The sequence below is a fragment of the Prosopis cineraria genome, unplaced genomic scaffold (assembly GCF_029017545.1).
Source record: "Prosopis cineraria cultivar Desert tree isolate PC_DT_omini unplaced genomic scaffold, ASM2901754v1 PC11, whole genome shotgun sequence".
Classification (NCBI taxonomy): Eukaryota; Viridiplantae; Streptophyta; class Magnoliopsida; order Fabales; family Fabaceae; genus Prosopis; species Prosopis cineraria.
Genome location: NW_026555342.1, coordinates 44925559 through 44949002, shown reverse-complemented (window position 1 = coordinate 44949002; position 23444 = coordinate 44925559). Strand labels below are relative to the sequence as shown.

Genomic DNA, 23444 nt, shown 5'->3' with positions numbered 1-23444 from the left:
TTGTAAGGTATGTAAATATTTGACTTTATATAAATTTTACATGACATTAGTATAGTTTTCTATGACATGACAATAGTTATCTTTTCTTTTAAATAGATTGCCCCCACTGGCCCAGGGTCCTAGGTCCGCTACTGGATAGTGCAAGGCTTCTTATTTATAGGTAGGCTGTGCACATTTTCCTAATGCTTAATCAACCCTGCCTTACCCGACCCATTAAGACGTACTTCAACCCAAACAATGCCATTTTTTTAAATTATATTTATTTTATGGTATGTTTTTTTGTTGATATTTATCATGAACTAAAATATTTTATGGTCTTTTTTAAACATTTCTTGTCATTATAATTTTTTAATCCCTTTCAAAATTTAAAATTTATTTTTTAACTTAATATCATGTAAAAGTAATTGATAGTTATTGAACATATGCAACTTTTTAAAAATTATTTTTATTCTAATATTAGTTTTATAAAGAACATATTTTCAATGATAGTAATTATATATTTTTCAAATAATTCTTTTTATATATTTGTCAAAAAACTAAGTTTCAACTTAATAAAGAATAAAAACAAAAAAAATAAAAAGTGAATAGACAGAACCAAACAAGTAATTTAAAGTCCTAAACAAAAACTATATACTCCCTCCGTTCAAAAAATATAAGGCAATTTTTGAGTAATTGAATATTAAAAAAATATAAGATATTTTTAATTTTTTAAGATGTAATCATTGCTTTTTTTTAAAAAGTAAACCTATTAATAAATGACTTTATATTTATTATAAAGTGTTTAATAAGGGTAAATATGAAAAGATATAGTTAGTGTGAAAGTAAGTAATTATTTTATTGAGGGGTGAGATTCAATTAAAAATGCCTTATATTTTTTAATGGGGAGAATAATCTTTAATCCTAGGATTAAAACTAAGAGACTAGGAGATTATTGAGTTTCAGATTCCCATGTAAAAAAAAAATTACAATGATACTTTTGTGGATTTTGAGTAGACTACAAAATATGGTGCCCTTACTTTAAAAAAAAAATAGTATAAATGTCAAAACAATGAAATCAACTTATTAGTGTGGAAGGTAAAAATATTACCTGGAAGGGAATTCAGTCCCCTCTACTCTATATACACATGTGGAATGTGAGAAATTTTATGCCAGCTTGGGCCATCCAGTTTTTGGTATCGCTATTTTAGTAATGGAATTTTTCCTTCAATAGATATTGAAGAAAGGGAGTTTGGTAAACCTTCCCCCGGCAAGCATCGAAGATTTGGGCAATCCCTAATATATAAGACTTGAAGGGATGTGAGGGAGAGAAGGCCATTTTTGTTTATTTTTGTCAACTTTGAACATTTAATAAGTTGAAGAGATGTAAGGTTAGGCGGCAACTGTTACTCTTCCAGAAAAGACTTAGCATTTTCAAAATCATGACAACCTCCATATAAGTCTTGTAGAGAATGAAGCCTGTGCAAACCCCAACTCATATGAGAAGCTATGAGCTTCGGACAATCATTTATTGTAATTTTGACGGGGCTTAAAGGAAAGCATCTTTGAGGAACCAATTGGGGCTATGGACAGCCATATAGCCATAAAGAATGAAGACAAGGGAGCTGTGCATGCATGTCTTCATGAAGTGACTTCAGATGGGTCATCTTAGAAAGAAAGATCCATTCAAGTTTCGAACACCTTCTTATATAAATTGCATTAAGGCGCGGAAAACATTCACCTTCAAAATGCTTCCATTCTTCCAATTCCTACATATCTTCAATTTTCAAATATTTAAGGGATGAAAATGGAGCAATTGACAAATTCTGCCCATAAAACTCTTGCCCAACTGGTGGTAAGCAAAAGCAATATTTACATGTCATCAACTCAAGAGATACTAAATTAAGTAGATAAGGAGCACCCATCCAATCCGCAAATCTTGTGCCACCATAGTTTCTAATAACAAGACCTTTTAAGTTTTTATGAGGTTGAAAGGCCTTCAAAACAGACCTTTCATCTTGTGAATCTTCATTGTTTCCACTCCATTTTAAACTTGATTCATTCAAGTAATTCTTCTCCTTCATATTGGCCTCCTCGGCATCCATTTGATCATTAATGTTATCTAACTTTGAAATCTTAAGGCTATCCCGAAGATAATTGAGGTTTTCTAACTCCCTAACATTGGACCTGTTTTGCTTTCTCACATAGAACCTTGTCAATACTGAAGATGTTTCATCCTTCCAATGTTCATTGACATCTTCGTTATATTAGTCCCAACCATATCAAGATTTCGAAGATTGATGAGATTGTGCAAATCTGATTGTAATGATCCTAAATTTTAAATTAAATAATTTTTTTCTTTTCTTTTTTTAATTAATATTTCATTTAATTGTTCTGGTTATACAGCAAATGAGGAGTGGTGGTCTAGTTAAACTTATAGTAATAATTTATTTGAAGATTTAAAGTTTGAATTCTTCAAAGCAATATGTTAATTTTACTTTGTTTTAATTCTGAAAAAATTATCAAAATTACCCTTGTTTTTTATGTTAACAAAAAAGTTTGACCTTTTTTTATAATTTTTTTAATTATTTTTATGTCAGATTTTTGCTCTTCTTCCCGTGCGAAAAAACAGAGCTTCGGGAGAGTTCATTCTTCCTTCTGTTCACCGACCTTGAGTCCCCTCATTCTTCAGCGTCGAGCCGTCTCTCTCTTGTCCTTGTTGTTGATTTCTTGGCTGCCGTCGACTTGAGCTGTCCTCACCGTTGTGGTTGGCCGCTGTAAGTGTGAAGACGCTGGTTCTGCTGTCATCGTTCTCTACTCTTTCAGGTTTGTACGGGTGCGTGTTCAGCCTTTCTATTTTCTTCCCTTCAACCGCTGGACGTTTGTGTGTGCATAGCAAGCTCAAATCATTTTCTTTTTCTGGTCTGAAATTTCTGTTTCCCCTCCTCGTCGAGCAGCTGGATTGAAACTCTCCTTGTCTTTTTCGGTGTGGTTCGGGAGCTAAAGAGTGGCAGCTCCACTGCACGTTGGTTGGGGGTAAGACACTGATTCTTTCTCCTTCTCCTTCGGTTTCAATAGCAACGTGTATTCTCCTTCTTCCTTGGCCGAAGAGTGCGCCCCTGTTCCCCTCAGTTGCTGTCATGAATTTTTCTGAAATTGAGTGGTTGTTTCGGTTGATACTATGCATTATCCTAAATTGGCGGTGGGTTGAATATTGATGATAGAATTAATGCTGGAAGTTGATTAAATGGTTGAGTGATTATTGTGAGTAAAATTAGAATGCACTCAAAATGTTTGTAAAAATGTTCGAGAGAAGAAATTTGTAAAAATAATGTTGTTAAATTGCTATAATATAACTTGAAAAAGTTTATGTGTAAGAAGTGGCTTGATTTATTAATTGAAATTTTAAAATATTAAATTAAGGATTATATAGAGTGTTTGTATAATGCTTTATTAAGTTTAAAGAAAGTATAAAAATAATTGATATAATTTATAATTGAGGATGGGTTATAAGAAAGTATAAGAATGAATTAACTCAAGTATATTTTAATTGTTAAAATGATCAAAAGAATAATTTGGATGAATTAAAGTGGCTAATTTCTATATAGAAGTTTAGTGAAGTTTATGTGAGTGTTTAGGTCTATAGGTAATGTGGTGCTAAGCTTGAGATATATGAGGGAAGAATTTGATGGAATGTAAGGGTTCAATTTCTATATTGTTAGTTGAAGGAACATGCTTAAGTAGTGATTTGAGTCATTAATTAACTTGGAATTCTAAAGTATCTAAGGTAGATCATGTTAAAGTAAATGATGGTTGTGGCATTTCATTAAGTTTTACTAAGGGTACAAACAAAGGGGGAATTATTGTCTCTTGTTTTAATTGACTTGTTAATAAGTTAATTAATTGATAATGAATTTATAGATTGTATATTTCAGGTCGTTATATTGTTTGGAAATTGAACTTGAATGTTTACTAAGTGTTGAAAAATTACTTGATAAATAATTTTAGAATTATGATTTATTTGTTAGGAAATTAAGAGCATATCTAGAATTAAAGAGGAAGGTTAAGAGATGCAAGTTTTAAAATTTTAGAAAATTTTCAGGTGAGTGGGTAGTGTCCTAAATAATTTTTTGTAAAGTGTTGATAAAATTTCTTTATTTATATGTTTATATTATTCTTTTATAAATTGTATAGACATTCTTGTCAATTTTAATTTTAGGATTCATACAATTCTTTTTACTTGCCTAACTTTTATAGTAGCTGGTTATTATGGAATCTGCTTTATATTTATTAAGAATTATGCTACTGTTAAAGAGTATTTGATCTAGTACATTAGTAATAGAATATTTATTTTAAACATTTTTGTTGTTTAAATTTTATGATTTATATTACATATAAAAAATGGTGATTCATGCATGGAGAAAATTAAAAGAAAATATGATAGTCGAATATTATATTTTGAAAAGAATGGTTTTTAATGAATGTTTCAACTCTATGCATGCTCGATTTTAATTAGGGGGACTGAGTTTAGAATGCTAGATGCTAATGACAGTTCCGTTAGCCCTTGGCGCGCCATGATACACCTATCTAGCAGGGTGTTTATAGGAAGTGCTAGCTTCGTGCGCAAGCCAACACACGTAGAATGAAGGGATGAATATTTGTGAGCATCGTGCTCATGCTTGCTTCATGGGCTTCGTGCCTGTGGTTGTTTCATAGCTTCTAATCATGCTTGATTATTTCATGGCTTTAAGCTGTGCTTATTGGTTATTTGCTCTCGTGGACTGTGTGTCCATATTTGTTAATCGTTCTGATAAAGTCTCACTAAAAGTAAATTTTTAGAAACTTATTATTTTTAAATTTATTTTATTAAAACAAAATATTGTTTGATCGTATATGATTTTATATGGTAAATTTCCTCTTAAATTAGTTTTTTTTAAAAAATCATTGTTTTATATTATTTATTCACAAACATTTTTTTTTATCATTGATTTCCTTTTATATACTTTTATGAGTTGTACAATTATTGATAACTTATGAAATTTCAAAATTATTGGTTTAATTCATGGTTATATTGTTGAGCAACTTTATCATTTATTGTTAGTAAAATATGAGTTTTAATACTCCATAATTTGTTACTTTTACATGTTTTATCTATAATTTTTATTAGGATGCTACTCACTAAAAAAATTTCTTTGGTCTCCACTAATGTAGTTAACCTTGCACCTCCTAATAATCATTGAGGGACTTTATTGTTTTTTTTTTTTTTTTGGATAGTGGAAGCATGCTTTAATCATTTATTTTAATGTAAATATTCATTATATTATACAATGGTATTTAATGCTCCAAGTATACTATAGTTAAGTTTTGATCTTATTTTCTTATCATGTAATCTGCTAGTGTGGAGCTAAATTCTTTTTTTAAATTGACTGATAGGTTTATTGATTATAAAAATTTTGGGATGTTCTAATTATAAGAGCAGCTTTGCCAAAATTTTCATTGAATGTTTAAGACATTATGAACTTTATAATTATACATATGCACATGTATTATATAATTTATTGATCAGTATAATTTATTTATTATTATTATAGCTTAATGGTTGGATAAATTAAGGCTTAGGGAATGTGAGATTATCTCATATTCTGTGTCGGTCACACCCTTAGGATTAGGTGTGACACTGGTGGCAATTCAACCCTAAACTTACACTATTGCAATTTCAATATTTACAAACTATGCACCTTACAAATTGAATCAGGTAACTTTCTAATCCCAGTACAAGAAAGGTCTAAATAATGCAAATTGATCAATTTGTACAAATCCTGAGGTAACTCAACAATCTGACTGCAATAGTACAATTTCAAAGTTTGCAAATTATACATAGTGCAAATTGAATTCGGTAACTTTTCAATCCTATTATGAGAGAGGCCTAAATAATGAAGGTGCTTTAAATTGCATATACCATCACTTAATTTAATTTCAACACACTTTAAGCCCGAAATTCGCAAGTGCTTAAATCTTGAAAACATTTCAACAATACCAATGGGCAATTCCACTTGTGGTAGTTGAGCAAAACACCGTAACTGCTCACACTCATAAATAGGTTCCAATGATATTTCGTGGCCCCAGGCTAAACTTGAGTTTGAACAATAGCGTATCTTTTCATTAATATTATTTTGCACCTTATCACACTCCATCCTCAAACAAAATCCTTCGAAGATTGATTTTGCCAAATCATTTACGAGGTCATACATGATTAATTTGTCATCATTTCTTCTTGATTTCTCAACAAATGACCTTGATTCTAGTTCATCCAAAATTCCATCCCCCATTTCCTCCACAATTTTATTTCCTTGATTGCTATGTATCAAATCCTCTGCCATCCACATTTGGATCAGAGACTCCTTGTCAGTTTCAAAGTTTTTAGGAAATATAGAACAAAATGCAAAACACCTCTTCAAATTAGAAGGAAGATAATGATAGCTTAGTCTTAGAGCTGGCATTATATTGGTCTCATCATCTGGTAATTGCCATATCTCACTGCCAAGAATTTCATTCCAATATTTCTGCGATAACTTTGTATGCAAGAGATCACCCAATGATTTTATGGCTAGAGGCAACCCTTTGCACTTTTGAACAATTTTTTTGCCAATTGACTCTAGATCTGAACGCAAGCTAGCATCCTTGTTTTTGAACACATGTTCCACAAATAACTTCCATCCATCTTCTTCATTTAATAAAGCTATGTGATGCACTCTAACAGAGGCCATGACCAATGCTACCTTTTCACTACGTGTAGTAACAAGGATCTTACTTCCAGAAGCCCCAAAACAAAAAGGAACTTGTAACAATTCCCAATTAGATCTGTGCTCATTCCAGATATCATCAAGAACTAGAAAAAATTTCTTCCCCGTCAATTCCTCTTTCAGTTTCAATTGAAGCTGATTTAGATCTTCACATCCTGTTATTGAACATTCCAGTGCAGAAAGTATTGTTTTTGTAATTCCAAGAACATAAAATTCTTCTGAAATACACACCCAAACTTTGAGTTGAAATTGATCCTTCATCCTCCCATCATTGTACACCAGTTGAGCAAGAGTGGTTTTTCCCGACCCACCCATGCCCACTACAGAAATCACAAATAGTGGGTCCCTGCTCAGATCTTCCTGGAGTAAAAGACGAATTATTTCTTCTTTATCACCATCTCTGCCATATATGCGGGACTCATCAGCCACCAGAGATGTAGTTGGCAATCTAGAGGATACTTTCCCACAAACTTCAACTTCGGTACCACCCCCAGAGCCTTCCTTCAATCCCAAAACGTCCTTTTGCTTTGCAAAGAACTCCATGACGTCAAGCACTTCCTGGATTCTATCTACCATGTGTTTGTAAAATTGACTAACAAAAGAAGTGAAGCGACGTACCTTATTGGTAGCACCTTGATTCTCAGCTTCGATCTTCAACGTGGTCGCCTCAGTAGCAATCTCATCTAAGAGGTCATCAGCGTCAAAAACAGCATGTTTGAGCTCATAAAGCCACTTCTTGACATTAGAGTTTGTGTACTGCTTTGTTTCTGCATCATCAAGCGCTTGATTGACAGAGATGAGGGTGACGTGGAGCTTTTTAAGCAATCGATCCTCGAGCTTTCTGGATCGGAAGCAGTTGTATATATTAGAAGTAGGGCCCAGCCTATCAAAAACGACTTGAAGAGAAGCAGAGAGAAATGCTCCACCCACAACCCCTGCAGCCATGGTTTCTGGTATGCTAATCCGAGGAGATCAGTAGAAGAAATCAAGATAGTTTTTTGGGAACGAGAGCGCAGAGGAGTCTAGCGTTGAATAATAATAGAGCTTCTTTTCTTTCATCCGTGGAATAATCTCAAAGCCGCGTGAATGGATAATAAAGTCGGATGTCTCTCTCTCTCTCTCTCTCTCTCTCTCTCTCTCTCTCTCTCTCTCTCTCTCTCGCGAAGGATAATTGTGTAGGTTCCGTTGCTCAATTGCTTGTGCTTGCTTTGCAACTAGTCGGAGTACGGACACTGACCGCTTGGCTGTTTCTTTCTAATTTTTTTTTTTTAACTTCTTGAATTGATAAATAACGTTAGCATCATTAATTAAGACAACCGTTATGATAATTTAAGAAAGTGATTAAAAATAAAATTTTCAAGCAGCAAACTAACATTTGTCTGACAGATAGAGCTCCTTTCAATATTTTTTTTATTTTTATAACTAATTACCCGCATTATTAATTATATACTGATATGAGTCCATTGTTGGTTTATAAAAAGCCCAAGAAAGAATTCAGTCAGAATGCAGTAATGAAGTAATTTGATAAGGTATTTATTCACGTTGGATGACAACTTCTTATGTTCTGTCAAACTTGTATTTATGCAGTGTATGTTTCTTGTCTTCAGAATGCTGAGTTGTTGTGTTATGTTTTTTTTTTTTTTCTTTTGTAGCTGTAAGACATTATATGGACTAGACATAGATATTTTCCTGGCTCATTGTCATGCCCCAAAAATAGAGGGTGACCAGCACAGAATGTGAATCATATCATACATTCCTTAAGCCCTAAATTGAGAAATCTTTTCATTACTAAAAAATAATTATATTTATATTAATTTTTAACATACATGACCATTTTCGTATTAATAAAATCTTAAATATTTTCTTTTGTAGGAATTTCAGCAAAAAATTTTCTGTAAATAAAATCTCTCAAAAACTCTGTAACACAATATTTTACACAAGAGATCATTTTAATCAAGAGCTCAATTCCATTGAGCTAGCAGACAAAATATTTAACAAAATATGGATCCTAAATATAGTCTATGTGGAGCACCTATTTATATTTTTCATGACATAATACATAAATTTTATATTTATATAAGTAGGAGATATTTACACAACAGATCTCCACTCATCTCAGCAAAAAGTCCCTCAGTGTACCACATGATGTACAATATCAGCTACGCTATCTGAGATCAAAATAACTTTTCAGTGAATAACATTCTAACGATAAATAATTGAACATAAAATAAGGAAAATTTGAAGCAATTATACAAGTTAAAGAGACAATGATTTTTATAAAAAAAATTAATAAATTTTGAAATAAAAGAAATTTTATATAACCTTAGACAAAATTTTGAACTATTTAATTTTCATATCAAATGTCACGATCACTTGCTTTCAAATAAGCAAATAAATAAATAAATAAATATTAAATAAATTACTAATTAAATCCAATAAGATATAAAATCACCAAGTAATCAAATTCGTATTTATAGGGACTTATCAGAACAAGTAACAAACGAGGACACATAGTTTACGAGTGTAAATAACCAAATGTGGTTTATGCCATGAAAACAAACGTGGACATATAGTTTACAAGGATAAGTAACCAAACGCAGTTGAAGTCACGAAACAAATGTGGACACACAATCTATAAGGGTAATGCTAACCAAAGACGGCTTGAAGCCATGAAAACAAATGTAGGTACGAGACTCATGAATAACAAACATGAAAAAAAAGTTTACGAAAATTAAACTAGCTAGTTATTAATCATGGGTAATATTTACCATAATTAAAAAATAAAATAAAATCAAACTTGTATTTAATAGAATTATGGACCTTTATCAAATTATTCTAATTTTGAATTTAATTATATATATATATCTATATATTATTTTAAATTAAATTTGAGTCTTAAAAAAATTTCAAGATGTTACAGTTAGCTTTGAGGCAATGACATTAATAAGCTTATAAGTTAAAGGATAAAATTAATCTCAAGTTGAGTTTAGGGTTTCCAGTGACCTTTCTCATATAGTTGAGGGAAATTGACCTTTTAACCCTTTTTATTTTTCCTTTCCTTCTTCATTTTGCATGATCAGAATGTAACTCAGAGGGGAGAGAGAGACCCAATTAGAATATATCATTGTCTCCTCCCTTCGTTCTCTTCTTCCATCACTCTTCCTCTATCTCCAGCTTGTCAGTGGTGTGACTAGGTGCAAGAGCTCTATTCGCACTATTGTTGGAGGTCTAGTCTTCCCTTATTTCATGATTTTGGTCTTTTCTTTTCCTCCTTCCACATCGTGCTATGTTGTAACAAAGAAGGGAGCTTCAATCTCTCTTTCTCTTTTTCTCATATACTCAATGGGTGATTATTGTTCCATTTTCTTTCCTCTTCATTGTCAAATTTGTGCTTACGCATGAGTCTCATGGTGTTTGAAATTATGAAGCCTTCTTCCTTGTTTAATTACCATGTGTGAATTTGTAAAGGGGGGTCCAATCAAGTTGAAATGTATGTTTCAATAGCATAACTTTGATAAGTAATTTCAGTTGAATATTTTGGTTCTAGTAAGAGGTAGAAGATGAGTTTATGTTTGGTTTTTCTTTAAGTTTAAGTTGATTTGTGTTGAAGAAATAAAATCTGGGAAGCACGGTAAATTTAAATATTAATGATTGAAAATTGTTGGGCATAAGACTTAAGGATTAAGATCCTCGATTGATTAGTTTGGTAAATAACACACATAATGTGTTTGTTAAAATGTGTAGAAGAGGAATTTGATTGGAATGGGGCAATCAAGTATATTCATTGAATTAAAGACAAAAGTTTGGATTTTGTTTGTTCAATCTCTATGTTGGAACTTATATGTATACATATATTGTGGTTGGAAGCTTTGGTTACTAAAATGAATCTTGAAAGCTGAAACATGTATAAAAAATAGAAGAGAGGGATGATGTGAATTTTCTTTGATTCAGGATAGATTGTTAATTAGTTTTGCGTGTGTGTGTGTGTGTACGTGTGTTATTTTTCTTTTGAATTTGTCATGGGATGAAGGATGTTCCCAAAGAGTTGGAAAACAATTTAAGAAGCTTGGGTTGATACTCTGATGAAGTTTAGATATAAATTTGTTAATGATTTGTAGTTAGAGAATTTTGGAAAGACATAGATTGGTAATTGAATAATGTTGCTCGTTTGCTCTTGTGATAATTTTTGCACACATATGAAGCATTTGATAGAATATTTGAGAATGAAGTTAATGAAATTGAATAAATATGATGAATTTTTTTTCTTAAGAGTGGCTTTTATTGTTGAAGGCATAATTATTATGAGCTTAAATGAATGGTTCCTTGAGTTTGTCTAAGGATGAAACTAGCTAGTTATGGCCATGATAGTTGTAGAAGATTTAAGTTGAGATCTTTTGTGTTTGTCTAATTTGTCCTTGAATGAAAACTTTTGGATTTATAGTGTAAAAATAATGACAATAGTTGTGTGTGTGTATACATTCCGTTCTTTCAAAATATTAGTTGTGTGTTTGTATATCTAGTTATGTTGCTATATTTTAATTACAAAATATCAACTATTATAATCGAGAATATTTTCATTATATACTACTCAGTTTTAAAAAAAGAGATAGAAATATTTTTTTATTAAGTACCCTTATTGATTGAGCACTTTGAATATGATTGCTTTATACCTTAAGGAAGGATTAATTATTTTAATTCATGCATGGAAAAAATACTAATAAGTTTATTTACACACAAGCATGTTGAAAAGAGATGGAATCTTGATATTATAGAGACCCATGCATGCTTCACTTAAATTGAAAGACAGATATTAGAATGCTAGTTGCAAATAGTCGTATTACTAGCCCTTGGTGTGTTATGGTAAAGTCCTAGCTAGCTTGGTATTCATGAGCATCTCACTTATGCTTGATATTTATAAACTTAGTACTCATGCTTGTTATTCATGAGTTTTGTACCTATGCTTGTTTTGTGACTTCTAGCCATGCGCAATTAGTTATTTACCCTCGTGGACTATATGTCCATGCTTGTTGGTTCTTTACTCTCATGAATTATGTGTCCAACCTTTATTTGTTATTTACATAGTGGGTCTCTTCATTTAGAAAAAACTTTGGGTTTTACAAAGAAGAAACTTCACACCTTCTAAAAAGGAAAATGCATTTTTGAGCAATGAGAATGAGTCTTCAAAAAAAAAAAAGAAATTATTTTCTTTAGAAATTGAGAAACTAATTCCATACACATATTACAAATTGCATTTTAATGAGAATGAAGATTTGAAAATTATTTTGGCTAAGTTTTATGAAGGGCAGAGAAAACTTAAATATGACTTTTAAATAACAAAGAAGTGTTTATGATAGGGATAGACTTGGTTACACAACTTCTTCATGATGCTAATGGCTAACGAAATTGCCGCTAGCAACCAGTGTTCTGAAATAAGTCCCTTTTAAATTCAATTTTAAACATGTAAGAAAATTATCAGTAATAAACAAAGTTTTCATTTTCAAAGTTAAACTCGCATGAATCATTTTCTGTATCAATCCAATATTTGATAAAATAAAAATCTCATAATCAAAGTCTAAACTTGTTTTAATTGATCAAATAACATTTCAAATATGATAAAGTTAATTTTTCAAAATAAAATAATTTTAATTAAAAAATATTTAATAATCACATTATTGCTATTAAAATAATTTGTAGAAAAATGTAATATTTTAGTAAAGAAAATTTTGATTCGAAAAATCAATTGGGACGCTATCCACTTATCTGTAATATTTTCAAATGCAATTTCACTCTTTAAAGTCAAATCTTCCTTCTTCTAAACACCCTATTCAATATAAAAGATAATTTAATGATCTTTACTCAAATTTAATAAACTCTTTTACAATATCAAAAGCACTATGATCACTTAAGTTTTTTAAAGTTCTATTACTCATTTTGTCAAGCACCTTAGGTGCATTCCCTAAAAATCAAGTCTAAAAACATTATCATTTATACTTATCAACCATGATATTTTTCAAAACTCAACTTTTATCACAATAGCTTCAAAATAAGAATTCTTCACAAAATGAAGTTAAATCCATGAAAAAATTAACACTTAAATCAAATATGTTCTTACAAAAGTTAATGATATTTTAAAAAGTTTATAACCAAACAAAACTTATTCTAACAGACACTCTCTTAAACATCCTGTGGGCACTATTTTTTTAAACCGTAATAACAAATTCATTTTTCTTCCAATTTCCTTAATATACAATAAAATTTTATTCGGCTTCCTACAATTCCACAACATTCAGTAGATATTTCAAAAATCAATACATAACTAGCAATTTGGAAGTTGAACTATCAATCAAAATATTTTCCTCAAAATCACAACTTCTAATTCCAACTTTCTTTCAAGCATTTTGTCAAACATCTTATAGCATCCAAATTCAAATAAATACCCAACCTCTTTTTCTTAATATCCTTTCAAAACTCTTTCACTATTAATATTTAAGTTAACCAATCTTCCTATAGTTCATTCTTTCAAACAAATAATAATAATAAACTCAATTAGAATTCAAATTCACTATACACTTAGCTCTCGAAATTTAAAACATTCCAGTTTGCCTAAACCCCTCCTCCTCTATTCGACGTGCATAGCAGCAAAGCAAGAGGAAAAATCACAATTTCTAAAATCTAAGAACACACACCCCAACAGACCCGCAACAAGAAGGGAGTTCTAAGCTCCTTACCTTTGATCAGCAGCGACATAAGCAAAAAGAAAATAGTTGCATAACCATTGGAAAAAAGAAGAGGGTCTATTGCACACCCACAAGGAAGCAAGGATTGAAGAGGAAGGAGTGGCCGATGGAGAGATTTTCGAAGGATGCTTCAGCAATAGACAGAACAGGGGAGGAAGAATTCTGATGCATCCAAGCTATTACTCGGACAGAGGAGGAAGGAGAAGGTTGCGCGAGTATAACTTTGACACAATCATCGATGGCTGTCAGATGAGTGAAGTAGGAAGGGTGATGCTGCAGAAGAAAAAGGGAAGGGAAATCGGTGCAGCACAGGGGAAGAAGGAAACTCACGGTAGCAAAAACGGGCAACGCACTCTAACATTCCCATGCTAGCGACATTGAAGACTGAAAAGGAAGGATGGAGAATGCTGTGGACATGCTAGAATTGAAGAAGAGCAGAGGCAGTGGTTCTAGATTTTTCAAAAATGTGAAGGAGGAGAAGGAAAGAAAATGACATGTTCCGTGTGCATCTGACCGAGTGAGGAGAATATAAATATGAACTTTAGGAAATTGTAAAAATTATAAGAGAGGACCCAATATTTCTTTTAATAACATCAAAGATATGGGCACTTTGGTAATTTTTCCACAATCTTAAACTAAATAAAATTAATCTATTTCTAAAAAAATTTTAAATGTTAAACTTTCAAGTAAGCTATTAGCATAAGTTTCACTAACTCATCTCTCGTTGTTTGTCATAAAATTAATTTAAATAAAATATAAATTAGGAGAATTTTTTTTGTTTAACTTTAAGGTCATTACACTCATAACTTGAAGATTCTCTTCTGGCTTTATCTAGTTTGTATATTGTTTAGACTTAAATAAAGATTTATCTCTCTTATCAATTATTTAGGTTCTAACATATACGTGTTGTAAATTCTTGTCTAGTTACTACATTTTGATTGTTTACTTGATATTTATGGAATTTTTTTTTTAAGTTTAGGCTATTGAATGTTCTTGATTGATAATTTTTAAATATTTTTTATCATTTGACCTATTAATATTATCTCAAAAGGACAACGATTTTTCATTTTATATTTATTAAATGTCATGTCATATGTAACATTTTACTCTACCTATGCCAAAAAAATATGAAGAGGTAAAATTAGAATAAAGTAATTAATTATCTATTTTTTATACAGAATAATTTATGAAAAATATCATCAATTCTTTTTAAAAGATAATTTATATATAGGATTGAAAAAGTATATACATTGAGACATAACAAATAAACCTTTTGTTGAGCTACTATGATATACTCATGGCATATAAATCCAAGTCAATCCAATTACATGTTCAATTTGGCAGTTGTTCAAGATTAGATTGGTTGATGAAATCACCGGCCGAAACAGTCAATCCAATCTTATTTTTAACAAATTTTGATTGATAATTTCCTTGAATATCCTCAAAATTACATAGACCAACCTAAATGATTAAAACTAGAAAAATAAACCTTCTCATACACGACACATATGTAAACTTGTATTAATGCATGACAAACACATTTTATATTATATATTACATATTACACTAATACATGTAAACTTGTATATGAACTCTCCCAAAAAAAAAATATATATATATATATATATATATAACATGCGTATATATCATATCATATGATCCTTAAAGGGCTGCTTGGATGGGGGGGAGGGGAAATTTTTAAAATTTCTCCTCCCCTCCCGTCCAAAGCCTTCCCTCCAAATTGGGGGGGGGAGCTCTCCTCCCCTCCCTTCCCCCTCCTCCCCCTCCCCTCACCTTACCTCCCCTCCCTTCCCCTTCCCTCCCCTCCCCTTCCCTTAAACCAAACAGACCCTAATGGGCAAAGCCAACTTTTTACATGAATATTCCCAAGCACGCATGGCATTGATTAGAAATTGAGCACATGACTGGCATTTTAAAGAGACAGAGATCACCTCAGTAATCTACTGCATGTAAGGAAAAATTAAATATCATGATTATGAAAGAGAAATTTATATATATACACACACAGCCCCCTAAAAACTTAGAACTAGCAGTGTCTAAAATGCATAAATAAATATCATGGCATCAAAAATTTTCTCAAATACAACATACCCCAATAGTAAAAACAATTAGACACTAAGATGTATTTTATATATAATGAAGCACTGAGTTACTTGACATTTGCAAAATAGCTGATAACTACAAGTTCAATCTCTATTGATCCTTAATTTTCTTCTTCTAGTCTTCCTTTTTCTAGGCAATTCAGCTTATTCTTCATGTTTTGCTTGCTTTTTCCTCTTTTTTCTTCTTTTCTCCTACATCTGCATCATTTTCTTCATTCGACTCACCATTCTCACTAGACCCTTTCCTTTTCTTCTTATTCTTTTTCTCCTTTCTGTTAACTACATTCTTAGAGGAGAGCAGTAGAAGAAATCAAGAAGTTTTTAGGGAATGAGATTGCAGGAAGATTGTTGGATAACAGAGCTTCTTTTATTTCCTCCATGGAAATAATCTTAAAGCAATGAATGGATAATTAATTTAGGTTTGGTAGATTTTCTTGTTGGCCACTACGTATAGTGAATGACAATTATATAGGTTGCTCTAATGTTTTTACTATGTGTTCGTTTGTAAACAACAAAGAACTAGGCGTGCTAGAGATGCTAGGTCTCAATTGATAATAAAAGGGTCCTAATCTCCCTTACCATAGTTCATTCAAATGTAAAAGATGTGCAAGACTTGGTAGAATAAATGTTTTTGATTATTACTGAAATGTGAAAAGATTACAAGTCTAAATTGGAGATAAAATTAACTAATAAAACTAAAAGCTATGGGTGTAAAATGTGAGTCTATTTTAAGTGTTGACTGTCTTTCTTCTATGCTTTGGTATATATTTATAGTGTTAGATTAATAGTAGTTTCTTCCTTAGGACTTAGAACATTTTGCTAAAGAATTAGGGATCCCGTAAAACTCATGGCATGGTCTTTACTCAATGTCTTTCATTCTTGGCAATCAGCCCATCTCACCGATATACTTGGGCACGATGATGTTGTTCCCGCAGATTTCAAGATCATTTGGGATCATGCCTTTATATGCCAACAATCTAAGGTTTGCAACTAGTGGGATTTTGGCATGCTCATCTTGTCATAGCTTTCCATTGAGCTTGAGGCCAGACCCTCTATTCAGATTGTTGATTAGGCCTGACTCTTCAATCACTCAGCCCAAATAGCTTTATGAGCTACCCAATGCTTTGGCAAGTGACATTTTATATTTTAGTTCAAACAATGCCCTTCACATGTGAGTGGTTGATAATGTAAGCCACGTGGCATGTTCGAAAAAAACTAAAACATTGCTTCATCTTTAAGCGCCCTTTGTTAATATAAACTTATTTTTTTCTGTTCATTTCTCTTGCCCTTCTTGCCGTTTCTTGTCATTTAAGCTTTGTTCCCCTTACTTCATTCTTCCCTTTGCTCAAAAATGGCTTCCTATGTCACTACCATTGCTTCTACTGATGCCCTATCTAACACTTTTGTTGAAAGTTTACCTGACTCCCTAGTTACCATCAGGAATGTTATTGCTTCACTGGGAAGGGTGACGATAGTATGTATCTTATTACTAAACTTGCATTTTCTCTTGATTAGGTTCCTAATATGATATCTCCTCATTTTCATTTTAGAAGGATTCATCTTTCCATGATTCTGTCGCCTTCTAGTAAGCTTCTTGCTTTTTGTCTAGTTCTTCTGTTTTATCAAAGATAAAGATACTGATTGTTTTCTATCTTTCTAATACCTCTCCTTGGAGTTTTCAAATCATCAACAAGAGCGATATTGGATATCTAACCATTGCTCCTAACCTCTCTAAAGTGATTGTTCCTACCCAGCCAAATCCATGGCCACTAATCTCAGTCTGCAACCTGATTCTAGCTCGAACGACATCACCCTTCATTGAATCGTCTTGCCGGAAGCTTGGGAATTGGCCTCGATCTCCCCACGCTTGGTCCAACGGTAAAGCATTTGAGACAGGCCTACAAGCAACAGTGGAGAGAGATAGGTCTTTATGACATAATCTAACTTTTATTGGCTGATGTTAACATTTCGGTCAACTTGCTAACAGACCTTTTGAGTTTCTATGCGCCTAGCTGCAATGCATTTATCTTTGAACTGAGTCTCATGTTGATCACACTATGGGACATACTTATGTACCTGGGGCTGCCGATCACTGGGGAGGAGAATTTCTATGCTATCCTTGAAAGGAACGATTCATACATCACCCTTTTTGCTAACTTGGAGAACAAGATTAAGGGTGCTGGTTCTTACACGAAGATCATGAAACTATTCTCTGAGAAACCAGCTGATGAACCTGTCACCTCTACAAAGCATCTGGTCTTTTTTTTTGGATCCTATTGAGCTAACAGATCCAAGCTACTGGGGAGGAAAGCCCATGCAACTGCTTATGCAAATTGCTTAATCCCTCCTTTGTGGTAACCAACTAGCCTTAGGGACCATATTTCTATACCGTCTATATGACAGCATGAGAGAGTCCTTAATAAAAAAGCCATTTAGCAACTTCCATGAGCCTATCTGGTTCTTAAGGCTGTGGATGACTACTTACTTCCTTCTATTCCGTTAGAAGCCTCTCCTTGAGAATGCCCATGCTAATCACTCGTTCACCTGCCTGTTAGGTGCTCATCTTCTAGATGAGTCAAATAATTTCTTTAAGTTTTTCTGTTAGTGGAACTAGTCCTTGTAAAAGACCCTGAATCCTTTTAATATTTTAGATTGTCGCCTCCTTACCTAGTATAAATTCTCAGTGGACTGGAAGAGCAAGGTCGCCTTGCTGCTAAGGGATGAGGTTTTCCTTTCAGCCACAACTCTTAGGCAAATGTGGCTACCATACACTGGCTCTTCCTCTAAATCCTTGAAGGTCTATTTGGAGTCACATCACTTCAACTGGTGGCAGGCTAGTTTGGGTTGAGCCAGTGTATCCCTTAGGGCTTCCCCTTAAGTTAGCGTAGAGTTGCTAGACTGAGAGGCCATTGATCAAGTAGTCATTTCACACACTACCTAGAAGTAGTGTAAGGTGTAAGGTCTACCTTACTTAACCACACAATACTCTAAAATCAAAGTAATTATGGGATTATTCCTCGAAGATTACTAAAGTTGACAATTCCATAAAAGAAATTTTCTCGAATCATTTATAATGGAATCCCAAAATACAACATTTCAAATCTCAAACATTAGTTAATAAGTTCAAATCAGAGTTTGAAACTGTGCGAAAGCTTAGAAATCAAATGGGACCTAAAACCATGAATTTTAAGACTCAAAAACAGATTTTGTGTAGAAAATACACGTACGTCGTGGCTTATGACACGTGCGCTGCAGCTTGTCTTTTCTGTGCCATGTACTGCAGTGCAGGTGCCTCGCGCTATGGCGCATTGCATGAATTTGATAGCATCAATGCTATCATTTGATAGCATAGGGAGCAGACTTTCGATGCATCCTAAATCTTCGTCCGACATCCAATTAAAGGAGTTTCAGTGTCTTCATGGAGCTTTCTCCTAGCTCTAACTAATGGCACTGGTTTCACACTCAAACTCTTACTCTATAAAAAGTTAAACACTAAAACTCATTTTGACCTCTCTTTCACCAAATTTCTCAAATGGGTGTCCCAATTCAACCACACGTGCCAATAGCTTATACCAACCGTTCGATCATACCTAATGAACTCTTGCAGACCTGTGCAATGCACCACACACAATCAAAAATACTTGTATCACAAAATCACCACTCGACCTCATTTTTCATAAGACACAAAGAGAAAGGAAATGTTGCACCAATTCATCAATTTTATTTCAATTTTTTCAAAATACATATGTTTCTACTTGCACAAATATTTTGGCCCTATCCACAGGTTTTACAACTAAAACTGGCTAATCCAAGGCACAAAATACACAAGTTGTACACAAAATAATGCAAGTAGTGCAGAAATCATGTCAAAGGATCCTAGTTGGCAAATACAATAACATATACAAATGAAACAATAAAAGGAGGCATATAGAGGATTACTCCACAATCTTAGGCCTCAGTGTGTTTTCCCTGACTCAAATTCGATGAGTTAGGTCCTAAAAATATTAAGAATTGATGGGTGAGTACAACCACTCAGTAACCAAGTTTCACCTAACCTATACAGTTACATATCAATTGTAAGTAGACATAATTAGGCAAATAGGTAGATACCACATATGTAAACTCAGCCACAGCTCACAAAACTAACAACCATGTGACCGAGCTCACAAGACACAATAATTATGTTATTTTGCAAAGCATAACACAGGGTCACAATAATAACAATCATGTGGCCCTAACACATGTTAGACCACAAAACTAATAATTATGTGATCGGACTTATATGCATAATCATATGTCGACTTTATACCCTCCTATTATCTCTGATATGAAATCAGTGGCTATCACGTGGCTACGTCCTTCACAAACTAACCTAGCCTTTCACTTGTTAAGAGCTACCAGGCCAGGGTAAACTCACTCACTTATGTAATCTGATTTTTCCCAATACTAACAATCATGGAGTGTCATACCCTTAATCTAGCCTCCTCATGAACCGGTGGAGACTAGTTAAGTTTGAATCCCTCATAGAACATGTGAAACAGTCCCGAATCAATCATGGGATAAGGGCCACCTCTTAATTCCAACTATCAGTGGCAAGGCAAGTTCTCAATTCCAACAGTCACTGCCAGAATCACGTGGATTTAAACCAATTTACTCTTTTCTCAAGCAAATTCCCACCAATGATCATGCTATGTACATTTTACTTAATATGCATTTCAAATAATCGGTTCATGGCACATAAACTTATACTCAAATACTCCACAAACTCAACATATTTCTCATCACAATTCTTCACCCACAATAACAAACCAAAATCAAGTTCGCAAACCACAAAAGGTGGCATAATTGAGGTTTTTCTTTCTAAAATCATTTTGTAAGTCAAACATATTACCAATATGCATCATAAATTTAAATTATCAATCACATTTCACAAATACAATTAACATTTAACTATAAAGATTAATTTCCCCCCCCGATTACCTCAAACTTTGAGAGGATAAAGGTTTATCCCTCACAATATTAACTTTCAAAGCTTCAACAAGCTTAAATGGTGCCAAAATGAACCATACTACAATCATAGCACAAGATTACCATCGGGAGGATTTTACCATATAATCTCTAAACACACTATTCTATTAACCCATGAATCACTACCCATTCAAACCCAATAAGCTCTTTAGCTTTCATTAATGCACATTATCATTAATAACACCTCAAACCACCATTAATGACCACAAGCTTCTCCCAACTACCACATTTATGTGGATTTTTGAATATTAAATGCTTTATTCAATAAATTCTTGGTAAAACCATCAATGTAGGGTTTATCTACCACAAATCAATCCCATTATACTCATTTTAACTAATGAGTTTGGACCTATAATTCTATAGATCGAAAATGAACATTCTAACTTAAACCCTATCAGAAATCATCATAAATAAGGGGGGAAAGGAAGAAGAAGGCTTAGATTACCTACCTTAGGTGTTTGGGAGCTTTAAAGTATCAATAATGGGAGCCAATGTGCATGCCCTAGCAGAGCTCCAACATTCTTCATTTTCTTCCTCTCCTCTCTTCTGTTTTCTCACACAAACTTAAATTGATTTATAAAAATTTTGCCTGTATGCCACGGTGCATGCTGCCCTCTGTCATGACACATTGTACAGAGGAGTCCGTTGCATTTAAATTTACCTCTATGCGCTATGGCAAATTGACCACGCGTCGTAGCATGTGGTATAAAGAGCAAATGTTCACTTTTTCTTCCTCTTTCTTTGCTTGAGTGGCCCTCTATCAATTCGGAGCCACTTTTAGGGTTGAAATCGTCACAATAATTACACCAATCAGACTCTTCTAGCCACACACCTTATTAACTCACAAATCACCCTCATTAGATTAATAAACCAAAATTAAATTTTTCTGGATGTTGCACAAGGTGAAACTGATAGATAGAGATGCTTGTCTCCATTTTAATAAATGGTGGCCCCAATGCTTTAGGCATATTATAAAGAGTTATACCAGTAAGTTCTATTTGTTATGTTTGCCCTTTTTTATTTTTAACAAATTCTGACCTATTTTAAATCTTTATAAGTTGTGTGTTAGGCAAAAATAAAAGAGTATGTCACAAGGTGTGCTAGAGACGTGGGGTCTTAAATAGATGGAGGAAGTTAACTTATAATCAAACACAGGGAACCTGAGCTCTCTTACCATAGTTCACTCAGATGTGAGAATGTGAAGTGAAGAAAATTAACATTGATGCAGGGAAGCAGAGATACCTTAATTAAAGAAAGAGGTGGTGAGGCTATGCCATCTGTATAATAAAAAATAAAGACTAAAAATACATAATAAAAGGAAAAATAAAATAAAGTAATAGACGTGAAGTCTAAGACTAGTAGTTTGTTGATGCTGATTATTCTCTTTATTGAGAGAAGGCTTTTCTATTTATAGATGATCTTAGCTTGGTGCCTATACCCCATGATCGCTTGTTTCCCCTGAATTTAGGAAGCACTTCCTCCATCTTAGTCACTCATCATGAGTGGAGTGTGGATGGTCTTGACTTAATGGCTAAGGTTTTATAAATATTTTCTTTTAGTTGGGTTGAGTCTGGGCCTCTAAATTTACAACTTAGGTGTAAACAATGCCCCCAATAGAAATTGGCCAGGGCTTTCATAGGCTAATTTTGTTTGGATATTTTCATTGACCCCACTTCCAAGCATTACATAAGTAGTATATCTTAGAGAACTAACTTGTTCCTATTCTAATTGATGGCTTATCTGGTAGTTTAATTGAAAGAAATTCATGTGGTTAAGGATTAGGGATAATGTGGTCTAGCTTAAGATCAAGTTTCTTAAGGTTTGAGACCTCAAGATCTAGTTTTGGAATTAGCCCTTCAACTTTTTAGACTTTAAGGATTGGCTCTGTAAAATCTAGCTGCTGTGAGGCCCTTATGAAGAGATCCCTTTAGGAGAGAATTTTTGTGGAAAAGGCCTTTGCAAAGCTCCTTTTTTTTACTTTGGCCCTTGTGGCATTGGCTGTTATGGTTGTAGTCCTTATGGCACCAGCCCCTCTGATATTGGCCCTTGTAGTTCTGACTCCTATGGTGCTGTCCCTTATAACTCTAGCTCCTTTAATATTGGCCCCTTAGCCCCAATGGCTTCAGCCCCTCTAGTTCTAGCCCCTATGGCTCTGCTAGCCCTTGTAGGTCCAGCTCCTCTAATATTGGTTCTTGTGGCTGTGGCCTTAGTGGCTCCGTTGGCCCTTGTGGCTCTAACCCCTTTGATGTTAGTCTTAATGGTGTTGGCCCCCATGACTCCATCCCCTCTGGTGCTGGCCCTTGTGGCTCCAATACTTATGGCGACCAGGCCTACTATTAATTTAGATCTGCCATTTATCCTTTGAGAGATGTTATAGCAGTCCTTGTTATTAATCTTTTAGTTGAACAGCATATCGGGAGGCTAACCCCCAAGTCCTTCTATTCTCTAAAGGTGCGAGCCAATTGGAGCTTGTTCTTGCTATAATTTAGACAGTGTAGTAGAGATGTTCCTTAGTCCATTCTTCCCCGTGTTCAGCCATGTTCTCTAAGTCGTAAGACTCAAGTCTATTCTTTCCAATAACATATTAATCCTTACGTGTCCTAGGCATTCCATTCACACGTGTCCCACTAGGCATGCCAAAAATTGTTAGGCAAAAATAAAAGGGGGTGTCGCGAGGCGTGCTAAAGATGTGGAGTCTTAAAAGGATGGAAGAACTTGACTTATAATCAAACACAAGGAACCCAGGCTCCCCTACCACAGTTTACCCGGATGTGAGA

At 33.5% G+C, this 23444-nt stretch overlaps 1 protein-coding gene across 1 annotated transcript; it reads right to left on the bottom strand.

Annotated features, from left to right (window-relative positions):
* Positions 1-5641: 5641 nt before the first annotated feature.
* Positions 5642-7863, bottom strand: LOC129286646 (putative disease resistance RPP13-like protein 1). Its single transcript, XM_054922621.1, has one exon. The coding sequence runs from the start codon at positions 7722-7724 to the stop codon at positions 5700-5702; it is 2025 nt and encodes a 674-aa protein (XP_054778596.1). The 5' UTR covers positions 7725-7863; the 3' UTR covers positions 5642-5699.
* Positions 7864-23444: the final 15581 nt, after the last annotated feature.